Raw genomic sequence first — 19451 nt, forward strand, 5'->3', positions numbered from 1 at the left:
GATCCCCCTTTATGTGCTAAAAATACAAGAAAAAACCTACTCTGACTTCTTTTGCTGTGCTGTTCACCCGGCCACTTTTAGGGAAGAAGGGGAGTTTCAACTCCAAAGATAGGCTAACTTGAAAAGTTCATGTCATGCAATGTCACACCTTCATATCAGAGGCACTAAGAGTTCAGGTGTTGGCAGGAACTTTTGGGGAGGCTTTGAATCTTTAAGATAAAAGCCAACTCCTCCCCCAGTTCCACAAGGAGTCTATGGACTGTCTTTCTCCAACACTGGGGAGCACGTGAAAGGCCCCAAGGAATACCCGTCTATACTTCTAAAATGGTGTCATTGTTATTTTTGGTAGTGGTACTGAGGAAAGGAAGTCACACAAGTCTAGAACAAAGCTTTTCAAACCGCGGGGTACCATGCGTTAGTGGGACAGGATCAACTTAGTCGGCGCCAAGTGCACTTTAAAACAAAATAAGAGATCGGAGCACATTGCAGGTGAGGAGGGGGTTGCTCCATGATACTCCTATTTTAGGTAAGCGTGTGCAGATTTTGGGTCCCATTCAAGGCAGAGACTGCCCCGAAGTGTCCTGGGAGTGGGAAGAGGGGCGCCGGGTACAGGACGGGGGAAAAGTGGAAGGTCCCCAGGCCCACAAGGCTGGCGGGAGGGCAAGGCAGCGCGAGCTGGCCGCGGAGCACGCGGCGGCGGCGGCGGCGGCGGCTGTAAGCTACAGAATTCGGTTGCTAGGCAACCGCGCGGCATTAAAACCTGGTTGGGGTGGTGGGTTACCTTCTGAGGACGCCGCCGAGGAGAGACGCATTGAGGCATTCGGGGGGCGACAGCCGTCTCTGAACTTCTCCCACAGTTACTTTGTATTTTGAAGTTGAACTAAGCAGAGACAAACGGCCTGGGACCGAGCAAAACACCTCGCCAGTGTTGACGGACATGCCTCCTAAGAAGCCATCTTTATTCATCATCAGAGAAGTCACAGATTTGGGAGGAACCGGAACTAGAGAGAGAGAAAAAAAATATGCCATAAAGGTGACCGGGTTTCGATCCTAGTGACCGCCGATAGAATGAATGTGTCGCTGCCGGCGCAGGGGGAGGCCACCGGCCAGGCGCCAAGAGGAAAGCTGCAGGAGGAAGTGTTTGTTCCCATGGTTCCGCGGTGCGTTCAGAGCTCTGTGTACAAACAAAATGCAAAAGCCATCACCTCTGGAAACTTACCCCAAGTGTGTGGACATGTGAGAGTGGCTTGCCACAGTCCCGCTCACTACACAAATCAGGAAAAGCACGCAACCCAGAGTTTGGATTGTGCTGTGAAGCCAGACAAATCCAATTCCATCACGTGTTGGCTGTGTGACCTTAGACATCTCACTAAACCTCTCTGAATCTTAATGTCCTCATCTGTCTCCTGATAATCACATTTGGTGCTGAAACCTGAAGGCGATGCTCCCTATCAGTGATATAAAATAGTAACACCAATGGTCTTTATGGGAACCCTTCCCTCCTCTCCTATTTGATACAAATCTATGGTCATCACTGGCAAAGATCAGGATGGTGAGCCCCATCAGTCAGTCTGCCCAAGAACAGCCAAGTAATAATACCATTAAATTGGGACAGTTGGGCCCAAAAGAGCTGCTCATTTCTCTACAGTGGATCCCATTCTTTGCTATATCCTAACAACAGATTCATTTAGAAATGAACCCAAATGCTCCTCTCCAGTGAAAGCAATTCCATGGTGACATGAATTTTGTTTACAAATTAACGTAAAGCACCCGACTGGTGATTGTTTGGAGCAGTTATGATTTACAACAGGTGCCCTGATCAATCAACCAATCACTCTAATTCATGTGAGCGGCGGTCTTGCCTTGCCCCAGTTGTTTCATTTCGGCAAGTAATTGATAACAAACCGCACTCAAGGTATGTTTTATGCAGAAGTTAATAAGAGCTGACAGCTGGTTGCCACTGCTACCCAGGCGCATTCAGGCTCTCCAGCCTGTATTTCTGTTTAATTGTGTTTCAGTGTCATCTGCACCTTAGGAAGAGGCGGGGCTTCGTAGAACAAGAGGCTGGGAGCCAGGAACAGTGAACGGTCACCTTCCTAGTCCCCTGGCAGTCTCCCTCCCTTGGACTTCTACACGGCTGATGCCCATTTTCTTTCTGCAGGCCACTGGGCAGGTGACACTCCCTGCTGGCTTGCCTTAAACCTCAGCTTCTTCCATGGGGACCTCAAGCACCTCTCCAGTGATCACCAGGCCAGGGGACTTATTGAAACATACAATGTTTCTGGCATGAAAAAGAATGCTTCCATTCTTCCTTTTTAATAAAGACTCTGTCTCACTCTATAATCCTGGTAAGAGAAAGATATGCTTTTTCTACTCCCTGGAACCTAGAACCCCACACGTCAAGCAAGTTATATAACCTCCCTTTACTAGAACAAACTAACCACCCTGAGTGTTCTCGAAACAGCTGATTCTCTCTACCACAGATCCCAGCATTCAGACCTTCATGCTATTTTAGGGACTCCTAAAAGGTAGGTCTCAAATCTTCTATTTCCTATGAATTGCATTTGGCTCTTTACAAACGCCTGGAGAAAGGGTTTCCTGAAGAAAGTGGACAGGGAGACAAGCATTCCCTTTTTCTACTTCTTAGTAGACATTTTAGAATTTCTGATCTGTCTATATAGTCTCTCCCAGGGCTGAATGAATGATGTCAGGTAACCAAGTGAATATTCTGCACTGTCACGGTGGTGGGGCAGTTACAAAGTGGGCTTTCTTCTTTCTGATTCCCTTCATCACAGTGAAGTGCTTCCCATTTGAGGGAAATGTGAGTAAATACGGATTTAAAGTCACTTAAAAAATAATGATTGGGGTGGGAACACCCTGTCATTTAATTATCTTACACAATATCCACATCTATTTCAATGTCTTTTTTTTCAATACTGTCCTGATTTCTGTATTTCAGATTCATATGCAGGCACTATAAACAAATAATGTATGATCATGGTAACCTTGGAAAACTTTTCTGCAAAATACAGATGGCCCTTTGCAGTTTTAATATGGTATGAACTATAGAAATAAGTTGTATAAAAAGCCTTGTCTTTGATATTCAGCAACATTTAAACATTTAAATTCTACTGTATTTAGAACATTTTAACAGAACCCCCCCCCCCCACACACACACACAACCATCCCCCACGGCCAAGCAACTTGAAAATAGTAAGTTAATTCCTGTTTATCATACTGGATAACCAAATATCAGCTGAGAACTGGAATTCTGCCTGCTTTTCACAGTCCCAGGTGCCAAATCTCTTGAAAAGCCAGGCCTTTCGAGACATTTTATAGCCTGCCCTCAATTTCACTATTGTTAATTGCCTGATTTACCTGACAAGAGCAATTTCCTTTGGGGAATGTCCATACCTCCCTCTCAAAGGCTGTACTTTTTGCATATACATTATCACCTAAATATCACCCACCCAGGCAGCATTCCTCAGCACTCTGCTGTCTAGGGGGAGAAGGAAGGGGAGAGTGGTGATGTTTTTTCACACCCCTTCTCTCCCCACCCCCCCACCCCCCGACAAGACTGAGCAGAGGCACTTCAGGTTATATTTCTATTTTTGAATTTAAGTATCAATCTTGTTCATACCCTCCACTTTCTCATCCTCAGGTGCTAAATGCTGGCCTTTGAATGGTCTCCTAAACTAGACTCTGCACATGTCTTGTCTCACACTCTTCTAAGTCCAGCCTACTGTTAAAATCTACCTTCCCCTCCACTCACACCTGCTTTCCTCAGCTGATTAACCCCATATTTTATTCTCTTTGTCTTTTCCCTTCTGCTTTCCTCCAGCTTATCAATAAACCCAGAGAGCAACAGGGCCCGGTTGATTTGTTAGTAATTATGAGCACACTGCTCCTGCTCACGGAACCCAGAGATGACTAAGATAGGTTTAAAGCGACAGCAGGAAATGGTAAGGAAATGGAGCATAGCAAAACTCAGCGTGAAGCTTTCAGTTCTTTACATGTTTACAATTTTCTGTGCATACATTAAAACTGGGTGGGATTTTTTTTCCTCTTCAGTTCTCAGTTGGATAGCATAGCCAACTTCTGGATGTAACACCCACAAAACTTGCCCCCCTCCCTTTAACTTGCATTATATGGGGGCAGAAGAACAGAGGTTTAAAAATCGATCAATATTTCATTACAGGGACTGGAGTTTAATTTGAGAGAGTAGAAGGAAAACCGATTGGAGAAAATCTTATTCATTAGTGGACTCTATAGAGCTAAAGTGTTAATAAGGTAGCGTTTCATCTTTACTCTTTACACTCAAGTATGAAATCACAGCTCTGATATCTTTGTGTTTGACTGGAGGCAGGTCTTCTGTGGTTCTGATCTGTTGGTGGGAGAGAAGGAAGAAATGAACCCATCTAATGGACTGAAGCCTAAGTCCCTCTGAAAGGTGCTTGGACTTATATATGGCAACCTCTGCTATTGGCGGTATCTTTTGGGGCTTCCCTGGTGAGCTCAGAGGTTAAAGCGTCTGCCTGCAATGCAGGAGACCTGGGTTCGATCCCTCGGTCGGGAAGATCCCCTGGAGAAGGAAATGGCAACCCACTCCAGTATTCTTGCCTGGAGAATCCCATGGATGGAGGAGTCTGGTGGGCTACAGTCCACAGGGTCGCAAAGAGTACGACTGAGTGACTTCACTTTCACTTTCACTTGGTGGAGCATTGCTTGAAATAATTACTTCTCACCAGCAGATCACCCTTTTCCTCATACTTACATTGCTTCTCATCTACCTGAGGGCTAAATGTTATTCCATATGTATATAAGAGCATGTGTATAATCATGAGCACTGAAATCCTAAAGAAAAAACATAAAAGGATTCTCACAGAGAAAGCCAGAACATAAGAAAACTACAAACATCCAGTGTTGGCATCCTTTAGGAGCAAAGCCTAAGAGGCTGGAAACTGGGTTGGATCCCATCATTTAACTCAGTATGTGGGACCTTGAGAAAGTCATTTGTCTTCTCTCCGTCTCAGTTTCCTCACTGGAGGGTGGGGGTGGGAGTTGGAGAAGAGTGTCTAACCTTTCCAGCTTTGAAATTCTATGAACTCTGATTACTCCCTGGGTGGCTGGAATGTAGCTGAGAGTCTCTAGTTGAATAAAGGCCGATGGGGACCCAAGTCAGCTCTGAAAATGTGAACCTCTCCCTTTGAGAGGAAACTCATAGCCTTCTCAAAGGTTCTGACAGACTCTGGGTGCTTTGACCTCCTAGGTCAGAAGGCGGAATCTCAACAGAGCCCCTTGTAATTGAAATTGGCAATTTCTCTATCTCTCCTCATACCCAGAGAAAATTCACACCAATCAAAGTGTTTATGTGGGGAAGGGGCCAGAACTAACGGGAAAAAAGTGGGAGAGAACCAAGAAGCTGAACTGAAACTAACCAAACAGGATATCCCTAAGACCAGTGAAAATGCCCCATAGTCACAACACTTGAACCTTGGACTCCAGCCATGCCAGTCATTCCAAGAAATCCCAGCATCTTTTTCTGCTGTCTAAGATGTCCAGTTGATTGCATATTGGCCTCTAATTGCACCAAAAACTTTTTCTGAAAGCCTAGGTGAGCCTTCTTTAGGCTGGTAGGAGAGTGGCAGTGATCATTTATAGGAGCTGGGCACCACCCCACCCCCTGCCCGGCCCAGATTCCTAATCTTAATGGAACTGAGAGTTAAGAATGATTTTTTAACGTCTCGTTGGATTTTTAGACTGTTAATGTACCGAATCCTTCTCATTATTACTTTATTGATTGCTCATTGACCAGCCCCCTTCAAATCGTATTAACCACCCTCTGCCGGTTTAGATTAGGAGAGTTTAAAAAGCACCTTTCATTACTCCCCCCGCCCCCAACTCCTGCCATGGAGTTGAGACTCGCTGGCTTAATGGGAGCTCTAATGGGGCAGCTAAGAGGAGAGGGGCCCCAGTCCCTGCCGATTGCATTAATAGCTCAAAGGGGGCCAATACAGAAAATTAGCCGTAAACGAGCTCTGGAGATCTTCAAATGAAAGAGCCATTTATCACGTTGGCTACCTTCACTCTACTCGTTTGCTCTCTCTACTGGGAACAACTCATTTCCTCTTAACTAAATTACTTCAGAAATGTCAGCTAAGCCCAGATAGCAAACATAACAAGAGAGCTAGCCTACAATCAATGGGGTGATATCAACACGGGTGAAAAACTGGACAGGGTTAAATTTTAGGACGGAGACCTTGCATAATTAGAGAGACACACGCGCGCACACGCACAGAGACATATATCCTTTATGTCTAAGTTTTCTCCCTTAAATACACACAGAGGCGGAGAAACCTAAACCTGGGCGGGTTGCTGCCACTTTATTAATAAGGTAGACCTTTAGAAATCTCTCTAAAAGCCCATTAAAAAACAAATAAAGCAACCAGGTCCCTTGCCAGTTGTTGAAATTTAGAATATTTCGTCCAGGAAACGTTCTCACCTCCTCTTTTATGAAATTAATCTCTTCCTCATAAAGGTGGGGGAGGGGCAAAGACGGGAGACCAGAGGGCAGGGAAAGAGCTAATGAATCCATAACCTTATTTTAAGTGGTTCATAGTGATCTAGAAAAGTAAATCAACCATTTATTCCACTTTTGCCCATGGCTCTCTAAAGATAAAAATATAATATTAGGATCTTTCCGTCATGTAATAATGCAAATACCTGAAATATTAAATAATGGACTTGACCTCACACTTCATATTCATACCACACTCCTTAAATCAATAGAACGACCGGGGTGCCACTTAGATGTGTTAGGCTGTGCATTTTTAAAATGGTTTGCGGGGGGCATGAAAAGTAGTCCATCTTTCCAAAACCAGAAACCGCCACGTTAGTCAATATTCTCCTTTTCTTATTCCTGGAGATCCTCATATATACATACATATTCACATTTCACTGACAAACATATCCAAGCCCTGAAACCAAAACATCCCACATCTAAGAATATTTTCAGCTCCATTTTGTTAGGCAAGTTAAGTTCCAAATATTTTTATTGGCCTATTAATAATCTTTCTAATTGGTCATCAGTTGGGCCTGCCCCACCGCCAGCCCCGATGCTGTTTCAGCCCCCATAGAGAACTCTGAGCTAAGGGATTCTAGCTTTCCATGAAAAGGGACAGAAACTAGAAAAGAAACCAAGAAAGCCAATGAAGAAGCGCCTCTCCTCCTCCCCCATATTAACCCCCACCCCCCCATCCCATCAACCAGCAATTAACCAGAAGAGAAGACCCAGGAGGGAATGGTGAAGTGAGCTGTCAGTGCAAAATCAAAACGCAAGCCCAAGTGTCCCAGCAAACCCAAACCCTGGCATTACAAATCCGAAACGATACTATCTAAGGAAGAGTCGGAGACATTTGGAGGAACACTTAAATACTTTTACCCCAAACCCTACTAGTCTTCTTCAGGATATTACATTCAAAAGCCAAATGGCAACATTTCAAGCACAGCCTCCCCTCTCCACCTCCCACCTCTCAAAGTGACTTTTTCTGCTTTTCTAAGAACAGAAAATTGAACACACCTCATCTTGCTTGTAATCCTTGCTTCACAACCCTCATACTCTACCGGCTTGACTCCGCATTACTTTTCAAACCATCCTTTCCCTTTTAATTGTTTTTGTGAATGTCATCTGGCTCAAATGAATCAGAAGTGACTGCAGCTAGGGACTGTTGACACCAAACAGAAGGACAGGCCTTCTCCAGCATCGATAAAAAAAGGGTTACAGTAGTTAAAATTGTAGCTCCAAATACCGGTTCTTGCGATAATTAAAGATTGCACTGTTTACACATTCAAGCTCCTAAATTTGTGGCATGTGAGTGACATTCGGGCCTTTTGGCAGCCACACTAATCGCCAGGCATTCTCTCAGTGACTGTCAGAGAAGAGGGGGAAAAATTAAGCAGCTGCAATACGCCCGAAATGAGTTATTGTAATTACATTTAATTAGTTTAATTAGTTAATTATTTTGCTTACAGCTGTACAAGAGACTGCAAACATTTGTTAATATCACATGCCCTTTACCAGTATGGGGTGATTCCACAGTCACACTAAATCATGAATGCATATGTAGGAAGATTGAGAAATGTTCAGAGGCCAGCTCAGTTTCTCAGGAAGAGCATATTTAGCGACACATTTGGCACAGTTAAAAAAAAAAATCTGAAGAAACAACTCGTAAAACACAGAGAACTGGGAACAAAATTACCACCCCAAAATACAAAAGCAAGGAGAGAAGGAGCTGCCCCAATGGCACAGGGTTTAGCTCAACAAACTCCAGTTATCAATGAAATAATAACCTCATATTTTTGAAAGCAGTGTTTCCCAACCATACATAATGGTAGTTCAGTTATTTATGATGTATCTAGGACTGCTGGCAAATGTACTGTGAGAAAAATGGCAGTGGTCTCTGTCTCTCTCATCAGGGTTTCTGCCTTCAGTCCCTACCCCCATCCCTTCCTCCCAACAGGCATTTTCATCCAGATAGCCACTGTCCTATGATTGTGAACAAACACCGGTGTCTTATAAAACAATGAAGTCCTTCAAAGTGAAAACGCATCATAAAGACATGAATGCACAGGAAAACTTTGCTTACTTTGGTGGAGGGCGGAGAAGAATCCATACCTTTTTTTATGACAGACTGGTCCAATAGATTCATGCCGCTGTTATTGGCATCTTCAACTGACTGTGAATATAAAAACATCACTATTCAAATCGACTGGATATTAAAGAATCGCACACATAAATCATGTCATTCCAAACTGGAGTTTCTGTTATTTCCATTTATATTAATTCACAAAGGGAGGTTTTATTATTATTATTATTACCTCCAAATGGACACAGAAATGAAATTCACCCAAATTATAAATTCTTCCAATGGAAGAAGAGGAAAGAAGAAACTGTAGAGGCATCTGGGATGCAGGATTGGTTTAGTGATTATATTAAACATAGATATTACATAGACACATAAACTTATATTATTTGCTCTTATGAATTGTGAAAATTTGGCAGCCGCTGAAAGATTTCCACCAATATTAGTCAAAGCGATGTCTGTTTTCTATGCTATCCCAGTGCATCTTAACCCCAGAGTAATTTTACAAATACATAATAGTTTACATTATAGGATTTTAATTAAAGTCTGAGCAATTTGGAATGGAATGCAAACAGCAACACATAGGAACACGTTTGCAGGCCGTCAGGACCGCACACCCAACTGCAGTTCACACACATCTCAGTGCTGTGTGAGCTTCCTGCTGCAGGACAGTCCCTCCGAGGAACCTGACAATCTGCTCCCCCTGCCACTGCTGCTGCCCAGCAAGAAGCACACCTGTTAGAAAGGCAGTAACTACAGATACGCACACACACACACACACACACACACACACACACAGGATCTCCCGGTGTGCAGCACCTGGGTCATGGCAAAGAACAGTCACCTTCCTTGCCAGTTGCATTCCAGAGAAGGAAAATTTCGACCCTAGATGTTGGCTGCACTTCAGAGGGGAAATGGCTGTTAGAATGATATTCTTGCTGTCAGGATGCACTAGGCTTCTAGCTGTGCATCCCAGGGCATCCAAAAGTAGTGGATTCCCACCCTCTACTCCCCGGTGAAAATCAGTCTTAGCCTTTCCTGCAATGTCCAGCCGCTTTCCTTGATCCTTACAAACCTAAGTTTGGACCAATCTGTCACCCTCTCTACAGAGCAGTAAAAAGCAAAGGGCTTGAGAGGGAGGTTGTGTTTAGACAGCACCTCCCACCCACTCAAGCTGCATCCCCAGACAGGGTGTGTGTTCATCACAAGGAAGAGATTGTCTACCCCAAACAAGCAGCACATTAGAAACGAGATGATCTAATCACGGAGGGGCATGTTAATTTGTTTCTTTTCGTTTTTAATAGCCACTCCTCTGTTCTCAGAAAGATGAGGAAAATTGTTATTCCCCATAAGAACTATTTTCCATGTTGCAACATGCCATCTCCATCTTAAAGAAATAGTAAAAAGAAAAAGCTTAAAAAAAAAAATGCTTCATGTAACTTGTTCGGAACTCCCAGGAGACCCCACCATGCACACCGGGCGCGCACACACAAGATTCACGCCTTCCTCACGTGTCTGCAGTGGCGACGCGTCCACGCAGGACAGAAATATTCGCCTGTGTCTGTGGACGGGCAGACCCGCGATCTTACGGGCCGGGACCGTGCGCCCCCACACCTCACCCTCACGTCGGTACGTAAATATGTATATACGCCTCATCAGCGACGTGGGGTAGTTGTGGTAGTTAATGAGAAGGCTCTTGTCTGATTTTCTATCTAATTACGGCCGCCTGCTGGGTTTTTGTACAGGATATTCACGCAGCATGCTGGCGCTTAATCGTCACAGGGAGGATCGTAAAGATTTAATTAGGACTGCATGCGGAAGCTCGGAAAAACAACTCAGACTCGTAATTACTAGACTTCTTTAGTTAAAAGTGATACCAGGGGTTGCTTTAAGACAGTAGGGTTTGAGTGTGTGTGTGTGTGTGTGTGTGTGTGTGTGTAGGGGCTTTGACTTAACATCCTCATATGTTTACACTCAGGTAGGAGAGGTGATGAGAGGTTAAGAGAGCAAAGACCAGAAGAAGGAAAGAGGTGTTCACAGCAACTGAACAAACTCCAAACTAAGTATCATCTCCAGCTCTCTTTCTTTCTGATGCTGTTTTTCTGAGTTTTTAACACTGTCCCCACTCCCTGCGTCCCTGCCCGTGCGCGCGCGCACGCACACACACACACACACACACACACACACACAATGGGTGAAATGTAGCATACCAGAACCCAAACAGCGATTTGCTGGTTTAATAGCCCCTGTGAGTAAATTGAAATAGAAATTGACAGGGTTTTATAGTTTCATTTAAAAAATATTAGAAGCATTTGGTTAATTAGCTCTCTCCTTTGCTTCTCTCACGATCGGGGCGGTGGCCCTGCGTGTGTGTCTGGGTCACACAACATCTTGCCCCGACCCTGGGCCAGGTGAGGACCCTTGGCTGAGAGGCCACTCCCCCCTCCTTGGCCTGGCAGCTCCCTGGTATCTGCCGGATCGCGGCTGGGTTGACATAGGTCCCGGACACACACTAGGCCCCTGAGATGGGACAAGTGACTGGGGTTCAGGCTGAGGCACCTCTGGTCCCTTTTTACAGATGGGGGGCGGGGCGCAGCCCACCCATACCGCAGAGGCAGGAAATGGGAAACGCGGAAACGGCCAGCCGCTCCTGCCACATAGTCCCCTGCACTCCTGATCCCTAACTCAGAAGCAGAGCCTCTGGGATGGAACAGAGGAGGCGCAGCCTCTGGATTCAGGGGTCTCATCTTTGGTCCATCTCCTCCCGTGTCTTTCTTTGTCACCTGCCCCGTGTCTTGTCAAGCACACCCGGCGTCAGGAGGCCTGTCATCGCTTGGGAGACAGAGATCCTCCCTTTCTCCTGGGAAGGCCCGGAGTGAATTCCTCTTGACCTCTGACACTAAGGGTCGACCCTGAGAAAGTCTCCCGGGCCTCCCCACCTCACCAGGGGACCTGCTGAGATGCTTCCGGGGGAGGGACGGGGAGAGACGGGGTGGGCGGGGAGCAGCCAGGGCCCCAGGCCTGCGCTTTCTCTGCTCTGGGCTCTCTCCACCTCCCGGGTCTCAGCTCCAGCCGCAACTTCGACAGGGTATTCTCCCAAACACACACCAACCTGACCTGTTTTATTCTTGCCTCTTGCATCTGACCAAACCCTCCAAAGTTCTCACAATTCTATCTTTAAAATACAATAAAATGACTAAAAGCAAAGAAATCTGTTCCCTCTTTGGGTGCAGTCTCTGGGTTTAGTAGCCTGACCACCCCGCCTGCAGAGTGGTAGTGACACAGCCAATGTAGCGTTGCCAACAGCAATGCTGATGAGTTGATCCACTTTCATTATCTAGCACTTTGAACCATACCCACAAAGGTTAATTTAAAAACTTTCCCCCCAGACAAGTATTACCCCAATGCATTAAAACACACACACACACAAACACACACACACTATTGAATATTTCCTTTCTCATATGAAATTCTGAAATGAGCAATACCTCCAAGACAGAAACAGTTAAACTTGGTTAAATCAACAAAACTACCACTTATGACTATGGGTAATCCAGCCACAACTCAGGTGATTCCATTATTTCTGGAAATACTAAATAACTAAATTTCCCTTAAATCAGTAAACCATCACAGACGAGACACAGACAGCATTTAATGCTATCACCACATTTTAACTATTCAAAATACATTTTCTTCAGCAAGGTAAAGAGAAGGGACTGATGCACCCTTTCTGTTTCCCATTTCATGTCCCTTAGCTTTAGAGGCATGTCTATAATGCTGTGTAATACAGACAGCCATGCCAATGAGATTGAAGAATCACTTGAAAACCTTTCAACCATATTTATCTTTTCTAGAGACTATTTAAAGAGCAAAAGGAGATCTGCTCAGAATCACCTAGTTTTCAGAAATCATTTCTTTGATGTTTCTTTGTTTAATTTAACCAAGTATTCTCCACCAAATCAGGCTCCATTGTGTAGGCTGCAGATGGGATAGTGATGGGATGGGGGTGTGTTTGGAGCCTTTTGTTTTAAGAAACAAACATGTGATGCCTCTTCAACTGGTGACACTGGGGAAAGGAGGGTACTAGCAGAAAGAAGGACTGGGGAAGGACATGGAGAATGTTGTTCCACTGCCGTTTCATGGTCCAAAAGGGGGCAAAAAACCTCCAAAATTGTATGTGTCCTCATGAACCCCCAAACAGAATTATGACTTTCTGGGTCTCTCCCCATAAATCTTCCATTGCTCAGATGCTGCCTCTGGAGCTCAATTCTCTTGGAAAAGAGTTCTACAGCTTATGGGACTTTCAAAGTAAGACCTGGCTTGGACAAAATAACACGTTTTTCTTCTAGTGTGCATTGTCATGCCTAACAGAGTCTTTGCAAATTGAGCAAGAACCTCTGTAGAGGTCCCTGCACCTCCATGCTGCAGCTCCAGCCTCCAGGCAGCCAGGATTCCACCTGCCACGTCAGGGGGCCAGACCCAGGGGTATAGGTTTCGAGGGCACCCGGCCTGGTTACACAAAGCCAAGAGAACAGGAAGGAGTCCCCTAGCTAAGGCAAGACAAAAACACCTAGCTTTGACTCTCATGATCCCAAACTAGCAAAACACATGCACACTTTTCTCCTTCATTCTTTCATTTCTCACACGTCTAGCTTTCGTCACTGAAACCCCAGAAAATGCCACTAGAGTCACACAGGTAATACACAGTTACACACATCGAGTCCAGCTGCCCCTATACAAACTACCTTCCCCTCCACCCCCCCAAAAGACAGAGCTGTCCCTCCCCACCCGTCCCCCATCCCTGGGCATTTGTTACTTGTTTACTGTTTGCTTGTGTGCCATTACCTGGACGTCCTCCATGCCGGGATGGCCGAGGCCGTGCAGCGAGAGGCTGTCCCCCATGCCCGCGTCAAGGCCGTGGTGTGCCGAGTGCAGGAGCACGTCGGGCCGGCGGACCGAGTGGTAGTCCCTCCGGGGGTCGAGGCCCGAGAGCTGGGGCAAGGCGGCCCGAGGCTGGGGCAGGAGAGAACCGGCTTCTGAACCCACTTCTTGCCGCTGCCGTTGCCCCCAGGGATGCTGCTGGGGCTGGTGGAGGGGGTTCAGGGAGTAGGGGTCGTTGACGTGGGAGTAGGGGTCCTGGCTCTGGTGATAGGGAAGCGGCTGGTAGGGGGGCGGGAAGTAGGGCGGCTGGAAATCTGACGACGGGGTGTGCGACAGCGGCGGGGCGCTGGAGTAAGGTCCTTGGGACACCGAGCCCAGCTGGGAGAGCCGCGAGCTGTGACTCGGGACGCCATCGTGCCGGTCCTGGGAGCGGAGAGGAGAGAGAGAGAGAGAAGGGGAAGGAAAAAACAAAAAACAAAAAACACAAGCGACAGATGGAGAAACCCGGCTTGGGCATCTTCTTCCCAGGACAGGGGAAACGAGAGTCTGAAACTTAGCCTCCCAAGCTGACTCAGAGGGTACATGATTTCAGCAATTCCAAACGCGAGGCTTTAGGGGAACATGGGGGCGACTCACCCACTGAACCAACATCTAAGCCTTCTGTTGGGGTGCAAAGCTGGCAAAAGGGATGAGAGTAAAGTAACAATGTGTATGGGGGAGGGGGGGAATGATCAAGTCTCTAATGAAAAATAGAGGAGTCTAACACACGGTATTTGTTCTTCTGGGTGTTTCAGACTGTTTTTCTAACTCGTCCAGAGGTCCAGAGCATAACAAATAAAACTTCCTACTATTTTCTGTGCTGCTCCTCTCGTTCAAAAGCAAATTCTGCCTTTCTGGCAACCCAGCCCGCTGGCCAGGAGTTCCCCAACACCACCTGGTCATTCCAGGACACCTAGGAATCTGCCTGATCTGAGTTTCCAGTCACCCCTTCCTCCCCAAGAGGAATTAAATAATTTATGTAGTGTTGGGTTGAAATGGATCTCATTCAACAGTCATATCCTGAGTCCGTCTTAAATTAAGTTGAACTGTGGTTCAAAGGAGTTCTTTCTAAGATTGCTTTTCAAAATCTAATATTGTCCCTACTTCAGGGTGTGAAGATGAAAGACCTGGGGTTGGGAGGGGCGGGAGAAACCAAAAAATAGAAACAAAAGGCCTAGACAACTTAGTGTTGGTCCTAAGTGGACTGCTGAACTCAGTGAAAGGGGTAGGTGTGTGTGAGTGTGTGTTTCTCCCTCTCCTCTCTGGAAATGCCATGGTAAAGTCCCCATGGTTCTTTCTGGAGAAATAGTCACCTAAATTTCCCAACTGCAATGGCAAATAAAAAGTTTTTCTGTTCGGCCTCCCCCTACTCCCCAGCTGACTCATGGAGCTCAGACGAACACACAATGCAGAGAAGCAGCTGCAGCCTCGTCCAATTATGGTGCTAAATTACCAAGCCAAAGGCGCTCGAAGGAAGACGGAGACGAGAGAGAGTGAGACGCACACACAAGAGACAGAGAGACAGTGAGAGGAGAGAGCATGCAATTCTGGTACAACGTGAATCCAGACTCACCATGGATGAATAGGTGTGGACTAACATCTGGAAAAAAAAGCCTGGTTACTGCTCAAAATCAAACAATGATTTAAAAAAAAAAATTCAAGGAGTCCAGCAGAGAAACGAGCTGGACACAGGAGCCGAGCTTGAGGTGTTTCCAGGACAAGCCATCAAAAAAAAAAAAAAAATCCCCCCCCCCACCCCCAAACGAGATTGGCGACGCCTGTCACACACAGACAGAGCTGTTCATCGGCCTCTTGCTTGTCTTTTTGGCCTTTTTTCTTCTGCGGTTCTTCGGGGCTCCAGGAGCAGTCCTCTTCCGCCCGAAGCTGGGCTCAGACTGCTCGGGCGCCCCTTCCTCCCTCCGCTTGCCTACACCGCCTCATAATAATTGATATTCATGACTATTAATATTACACGAGTACTTTAAAGGGAGAATGGAGGACAAATGGAGCGTGAAGCAGCAGCGGGCGCAGAGCTCCCCTACTATTGTAAATGACGTTCATTCAGTGGAGAATTACTAGATGTAATCAGACGAGGGGGCTGGCAAAGGCAGACCGGGGGAAAAAGTTTAGCAGGAAAGAGGCAGAACTTCAATTAACTGAGCCGGGGACGCGCGTAAAGCAGCCCCTGCTCCCCTGGACCAGACGGTGAAGAGGAGAGCATCCTTGGGGTCTTGTGCTGAACAGTAGGTGTCTAGGTTCCTGGAGAGGGACTTTCCTAATGGGAAGAACTGATCGCCCTAGGTGCTTGGCGTGCAGATTAGAAAACAAAATAAAAAGGCGTTGCCTCCCCCTTTGGAGGGGAGAGCAAAGGAACCGGTGGGCCCGTCTGTTTACAGTGACGTTTACAGACTTTCACAGTATACTGGAGATGATGCTTATTTATTAAAGGACAGAGGCGAGAATGGGGGGCTTTCCATCCCTTGTGTAGCCTTTCCCTCGTTAGTGCTCCTGCAGTCTGATTTTTTAAACTTCAATTTAAAATATATGCAATCAATCTTCAAGTACACTAAAGTTATCCTTTCCAGGCAAAGCCAGGGGCAACAGAAAACCTTTTTGGATGTTTCAGGAACCCGTTCAACTGGCCTGACTGCCATTTCTGTTAAAGTTCAACCTTCCTCCTGACTTAAATAGCCTCCTTCCACCGGCTTCGCGTTCTCTTATATTTTTTTGAGCAGAAAAATTAGGCAGATAGGAGTACCTGCAGTATCTCTTGTCTCTCTCCGTCAGTCTCTTCTCTCTCCCACCCTCTTTATTCTCCCCTCTTTCCCCCTTCCACTCCACCCCTCCCTCTTCCTCCCTCCTCCCTCCCATTTAGCTAGTCTACTTTTGGACTCTTAGAACGAGTTTTATCCTGCTTACTTTTCGGAACCCAGTGAAGCCCCTCTGTATACCCGGAGCTATTTACACCGTGGTCCCATCCCAGCCCGCGCCAAGCCCACTTTAGGCGCTCACATTCTTTAGGACTGTTCTAGCGCCTTCGACTGACCATTATCCCGGCTGTTAAAGAAAGAAAAGGAGGCCGAACCGAAACAAACCCCACCAGGCGGAGGCGCGGCTCTCTCGTTACAGTCAATACACAACCACAAAGAGGAAAGGAAAGCCCCAAGTCATCACTGCGCAGAAAGACGAATCTCCTCTCTCCCTCTCTCCTCTCTCTCACACGCACACAGACACACACACATACACACCCCAAAATCAAAACTCGGGGCTGGGCAGAGCTGGGAGATTGCTGGCGCGGGCGCCGGGCGCTGCCTCTGAAACTCCACCCGTGGCAGTAAGGCTCGCGCCGGCTCCTCGGAGCCACGGTCTGGGTCGCGGGGCTGGGCCGGCGGAGTCGGGAGGAGCCCACTCCCAGGGTCCGCAAGGCGGCTCCCCGTCCTTTCCGGGATCGTCCCGGAGCGGGCGGGGTGGCGTGTCCCTCGCGGGGTGGGGATCCTCTGCGTTCCACCGCGATCGCTTCGTCCGACCCAGCGCTTCCCGCGCCGATCGCCCGAGCCTTGGCTTCTCAACCTCCCCTCTCCGACTCCCTCCCGATCTCCAGCCACCGCCCGCTCGCCGGCTTCCACCTCCCCCTTCCCCAATTCCTCTGCCCCTTTCCTTTCACCTTCCTCCAACCTTTTCTTTCTCGCTTCCCTCTCTCGACGTCTCCTCGGAATCTTCGCTTTCCCTTTCCGCCCCCCAGCCCCTAATTCGGGGGCTCCCCGGCTGGTGCGCTCGGAGCGAAGTTCCGCGGGCCTGGGCCGCTGTCCCCGCTCCTTCCGGCCGCCCGTCTCGCGCGCAGCCCCACCGCCCCGCCGCTCCGTCGGCGCCCGAGCCCCGAGCGCACGGCCCGCGCGCCCGGCCCCAAGGAGGCAGACGCCCGCCGGGCCGCAGACAGCATCTCCATCCGAGGGGGAGTCCCCTTGGCCTCAGCGCTAACGAACCGTGCGCACTCAACCCGGGTAGAAAATTTCGTTAAAAATGCCAAGACATGGGGCCGTTTGTACGCCCCGAGTCTCAAAGAAGAGAAACATGAAAGAAAAAAAGAAAATTAAAAAAAATTGTCTGCTACGGCTCCTTGGCTTGCGCGCTCTCTACATCCATCTATCCGTCTGTCCGTTGACCACCCTCTTTCTAATTTTTCGTGCGCTACTTGGATCCGTTTGTTATCGATCTCAAAATTTTTATTAAAAATAAAAATTCAAAGCCCGAGTCTGTTGCGAAGGAGGCTTGAAAGTCTACTTCTCTCCCACACTCAAAACGAGGAGCCTCTGCCTTTATTGGTCTCTATTTTCTCTGCCCACATTCACTAGCACCCGTTCCTCATCAGATCCTGAAGGAAGTGGGGGGGGGGCGAGGAAAAGGGAAAGAAAAATAAAATACCAAAAATCAGAGAAATCTCCTAGGTTAAAGTAGTCAGATTTCCACCTTAAAGTCCCTTTTCAGAATGTCGAAGTCTCCCCAAGCCAGCTTTTCGAAAAGTTAGAGAAAGCTGAGAAAACCGGCCGGAAATCTACAAGCAAATAGCTTAAAAATATAGATGAGTTGCACTGTCAAGAAGCTCAAATTCTCTATCTGCAAAGCTCTAAGATGCATCTGGGGGTGTCGGCTCACCTCATAGATATCTTCGTACTTGACATTCTCCACGAGCTTCCAGAGCATGATGGCAGCCTGGTCTCTAGGAGGTGAGTGCATTCATGTGAGGAGCAGATGTCTGGCTTCTCAGGACTCCGCTGTCTGTAATGATCCATCTATAATTGGAAATGGGGGATACACACCAAATCCGACGCTCCTCTCCCATCGCAACTTATATCTGTTGTCTCAAACAATAGGCTGGAGAAGTAAGCCACAGCTGAGAGAAAAACATGATCACACACACTGGAGTTAGATGCAACCCACAGACATATATATTCTAAAAAATCATAAACACGTATTTACACCCAGACACCCACATTTAGTTATATAAGCACCCCTGGGTCACGAAGAGTCTACAGACTCTAAACATGCATTTAAAGGAAAGAGCGAGTTGGTCAGCATGATTAATATAAATATACGCATTTTAAAACCTCTATATTGAAAATGATGAATCATTGTACCCACTAATTTAAAATCTTTACAATTCATTTGGGGAAACCAGGGTGCCCACAGTTCCCCCGTTTTCTTATGTAGATTTTAAAAGGGGACCATTACTGAGATTTTCAAATACAAAAGCTCCTGTTCTTGTTTGTTCAGCAGGAGGCTTTTGAAAGCTGGATTTGGGGATTTTAAGGGTGATCTCTCTGTGTTGATGGCTACACAACTTTTTTTTTTTTTCTTCACTGTACCTTAGTCACTGTAGAACAAAAAAGCCGGCTCACCACAATGACCATTTCTTATATTTTCCTAGTCATTCTGCCCAACACATTTAAAAACTTAAATACTGTATAACCACCTAAGTCTGTCCTACTCATCCTTTACGGGTTGTTTGTATTTTCAACGGATTCCATGTGCCATTCTTTCTTTGGCTGAAGTCTCCATTTTATGAAGTTTTTTTTTTTTTTCAGATGTCGGAAGCAACATAGGTGTACAATCACGAAATGTTATTTTCAAGCCTTCTTTGCAGAGGGATGGGATATTTTATATCTGCATTTGTTGTCTATAACTTTTAAGTGGTTTTAATCACGGAGAATCAAGAAATGGTCACCTGAACCCTTGGAAGGTTTAAGCAGAATGTTTTTCAAGAGGATACTGAAAAACACTTTAAGATATGTGGGGGTTTGTTCGTTTGAGTGTATTTTTTCTTGGTAAGGTGATTTGTATAGCTTTTTTTTTTTTTAAGAAAAACATAAACATCAACAGGAACAAAGTTAA

The 19451-nt window shown here is 46.6% G+C and overlaps 1 protein-coding gene across 5 annotated transcripts in view; it reads right to left on the reverse strand.

Annotated features, from left to right (window-relative positions):
- Positions 1-18496, reverse strand: part of TFAP2B (transcription factor AP-2 beta) — a 29189-nt gene extending 10693 nt beyond the window's left edge. The window contains exons 1-5 of one of the 5 annotated variants that reach the window (XM_013973886.2): positions 18216-18496; positions 15136-15162; positions 13488-13946; positions 8675-8735; positions 782-1001 (exon numbers count right to left, since the gene is read on the reverse strand). In XM_013973886.2, coding sequence (XP_013829340.1) covers positions 782-1001; positions 8675-8735; positions 13488-13946; positions 15136-15162; positions 18216-18296 — 848 coding nt within the window. In that variant the 5' untranslated portion in view covers positions 18297-18496. Of the gene's footprint in view, positions 1-781; positions 1002-8674; positions 8736-13487; positions 13947-15135; positions 17935-18215 lie in introns of all 5 variants that reach the window. The other 4 variants (XM_018039253.1, XM_005696407.3, XM_013973887.2 and 1 more) reach the window with 4 other exon arrangements.

Source organism: Capra hircus, chromosome 23 (genome assembly GCF_001704415.2).
Source record: "Capra hircus breed San Clemente chromosome 23, ASM170441v1, whole genome shotgun sequence".
Lineage (NCBI taxonomy): Eukaryota > Metazoa > Chordata > Mammalia > Artiodactyla > Bovidae > Capra > Capra hircus.